This window comes from Barbatula barbatula, assembly GCF_947034865.1.
Source record: "Barbatula barbatula genome assembly, chromosome: 22".
Lineage (NCBI taxonomy): Eukaryota > Metazoa > Chordata > Actinopteri > Cypriniformes > Nemacheilidae > Barbatula > Barbatula barbatula.
In genome coordinates, this window is record NC_136785.1 from 147,070 (window position 1) to 150,000 (window position 2,931).

Consider the following 2,931-nt stretch of genomic DNA (forward strand, 5'->3'; position numbering starts at 1 on the left):
AAATACTTTATTTACGTAAGGGGCAAAAGCCAAATTGAAAATATTTATTAAGAGTAGAGAGACTGGAAAAGCAGAGTAAAAGCGAACTTGGAGTTTCAAAAAAAGTAATTTACATTTTTCTGATATTGCTTTACATTTTAAATATTCAGTTGAGCGCAATAAATACATGTGTCCTTTAGGAAAACATGCAGATGGATTTCCTTTCTATTACAATATACTACACGTGAAAAATATCAGTATTCAGTTTCTAATTTAATATTGCACGTGTCTGGTGACTGGCAGTCACATGTTCAGGTGATGAGTTTTAATCACTCATGGCTGTAGTGTTGTTTTAACGCAGCAGAACAAAAAAATTCTCATTTGACATAAGAATGCATAGAACATACAGAAGAGTTAATACGATAAAGTAATTTATATAAAAAATGTAAATACAGTACACGTGATGGACAAACATGTGAAAATAAACCGCTGTGTGATGTAAAAGAGGCGTCTGATCGGAGATCAGAATCTCAATGATTAAAATAGATCTCCAAGACAGTACAGCCGTGATGAAAACCATTATGAGTAAACAAACAATATGTCACGATTCAGTTAAGTAGTTAAAATGTTTTCTTCAGTTGTACACACCTGCAGTCTTCATATGACAAGTGTAAACGGCACATGAACGACTGACCATCAGGTTCAGCAGAGCCCTCACAAGCCATCATGAAGTTCAGACATCTACAGATTTATGAGCATGACCAATAACATGAATAAATTCAGACGCTGACGATAAATGACGGTAGACACTAATTCTTCTTAAAAATCAAGACGATAAAAACGACACAGTGGTATGATTGGAGGTGAGCAGAAGGTAAAGGGATGATGTTTCTATACAACATGGAGCCTGTTTGAATTGTTTCACCACAACTAAAGCACATTTGACGATGGAAGTGACCGTCGTAATGAAACAATCAGAACAGCTCTAAAACCGCTTCATTTCATTTGAGATATAATCAAACCATTTACCAGCTTTAACTACGGTAAAACAACCTTCAACAAAGCTAAAACCTCCTCCTCCACACGTTAATGGAATTCATGAGTAATACGTAAAAATAACACAGTGAGTGAGGGGGCGATCGAGTCGAGGTTTTGTGTAGTTCTTCAGCTGTGTGTATGCGTTCGTGTCACACACACGCTCTTGAGCAGCGTTTCAGTTCTCCCACTCAGTGGACGGCAGCGCCTCCTCATCAGAGTCGGACTCGGGCGATGCCTCTTTAATGCGCCTCAGCGCCTCGTGGATGCTGCGTGTCAGGGAGTCAGATGGCTCACTGCCCTTCGGACTGCGCTCTTGTCCTCTAACTTTACGCAGCTTCACGCCCTTACGGATCTGCGCCAGGATATTACTCCCATCATCCTCGTCCGGATCCGGAGCTAGGACACGCAGCTCGGCCTTCCGCAGGTGAAAGCTGCCGCGCTTCAGACTGGCCAGAACTTCATCCATGGGAGAACTGGCTGCATATGAGACAGAGAGAGAGAGACGACATTAATCGTGTACATTCACAGAGTCATGTGCTGGTGGGTTTGAGTCTCACCTCTCCTCCACTGGTTGGACTCCAGGGACGCTGTCTTCTTCAGCCTCTTTCGGGCGTTCACCAGCTGACTGCTGTCGAAGAAGCGGCCGGAGAATGGGGCGAGGGGGCTCTCCGATTTGTGCTGCCACACTGGGCTACCCGCCGGGCCCTGGCCCTCCGCAGGCACGTCATCCAGAGAGAGGGGCGGTGGAGGCGGAGGAGGTGGAGGGGGTGGTGGCGGAGGAGAGATAGGTGATGTGGATGAATGGAGCAGCAGCAGTTCTCTGGCAGGAGGCAGTGACGCGTGTGCTGCTGCGGGAGGAAGGATGTCAGTGCCCGCCGGAGGCAGAGAGAGGAAACTGTCGGGTCTGCAGAGCTCCAGGACACCTGAGGAATGCTCCAGAGGAGCCGGGGTGTCATCCGTCTGCACACTGGCGGCCTGTGTCTGCGGCTGCTCGGCTCTTGCTGTGGGTGGGATGCTTTTCTTCCTGGAGTATGCCAGTCGCAGACGTGTGGACTTAAGAGTCACCTGACCCGGGTAGCGCTGTGTGTAGAAGTGTCAGGTGAATGGAAATTGAACACACAACAGAAGACGTGTGTATGAGAAGCGGAGAAACATCAGACCTGTTTAAATGTGCGCAGACGGTCCAGAGTCCTCTGCCTATCCTGACCAACTCTGGCGATTCTCTGCTCCTGTTCCTCCTCTTCCTCCTGATACAAACATCAGGTATAAATCAGAAGATGGAATCTAAAAAGACACCCGAGTGCTCTTTGGACACGTACCTGCTGCAAAGCCTGCTGGGAAAAAGTCTCTGGACTGCTCTGACGCTGCTGTATTTTCTGAGTGTGATTGATGACGCAGATTTCCTGTGTCATAATAAAAAGACGTGAGATTCATGTGTGATGATAACTGACTGCTTATGAAAAGCTGGATTCTGATTGGTTGTTACCTTCTTGTTTTTGAGGTAGGCTTTCTTGGCAGTGATGCGGCCTCTTCTGGCCTCCAGCTGACGAGTCCTCTGTTGTAACTTGGTGACATCATCAGTGGGAGGGGTCAGAGGGGTGGCGGGGTCATCCGTGGCTCTCATGGCGTCCGGGCTCTCGTAGGTGTCGTAGTAAACCACCTCCTCCTGTCTCTCTAAAAAAAACATGCACAGAGATGTAAGGGGCTGCAGAACAGACGTGAAACACACGACCTCTGACACTCACCGCTCATCTGTCTGCGCAGACTCTGCAGCTGCGCTGTCAACAGCAGCTCTTCATACTTGAGGATCTCAAACTGAATCTCATAGAGCTGCAACTGAAGCTCATAGTACAGCGACTCCAACTGATCCAGATGCAGAACTGCATCCTCACCGCCCTGCAGCCCCTGCATCTG

The 2,931-nt window shown here is 47.6% G+C and overlaps 1 protein-coding gene across 1 annotated transcript in view; it reads right to left on the reverse strand.

Annotated features, from left to right (window-relative positions):
• jmy (junction mediating and regulatory protein, p53 cofactor) overlaps window positions 1-2,931 on the reverse strand; it is a 12,633-nt gene continuing 9,702 nt past the window's right edge. Inside the window, exons 5-10 of the mRNA XM_079486223.1 lie at window positions 2,763-2,928; window positions 2,504-2,691; window positions 2,337-2,420; window positions 2,178-2,264; window positions 1,575-2,097; window positions 1-1,494 (exon numbers count right to left, since the gene is read on the reverse strand). Of these exons, the coding sequence (XP_079342349.1) occupies window positions 1,193-1,494; window positions 1,575-2,097; window positions 2,178-2,264; window positions 2,337-2,420; window positions 2,504-2,691; window positions 2,763-2,928 (1,350 nt within the window). The 3' untranslated portion in view covers window positions 1-1,192. The remainder of the gene's footprint in view (window positions 1,495-1,574; window positions 2,098-2,177; window positions 2,265-2,336; window positions 2,421-2,503; window positions 2,692-2,762; window positions 2,929-2,931) is intronic.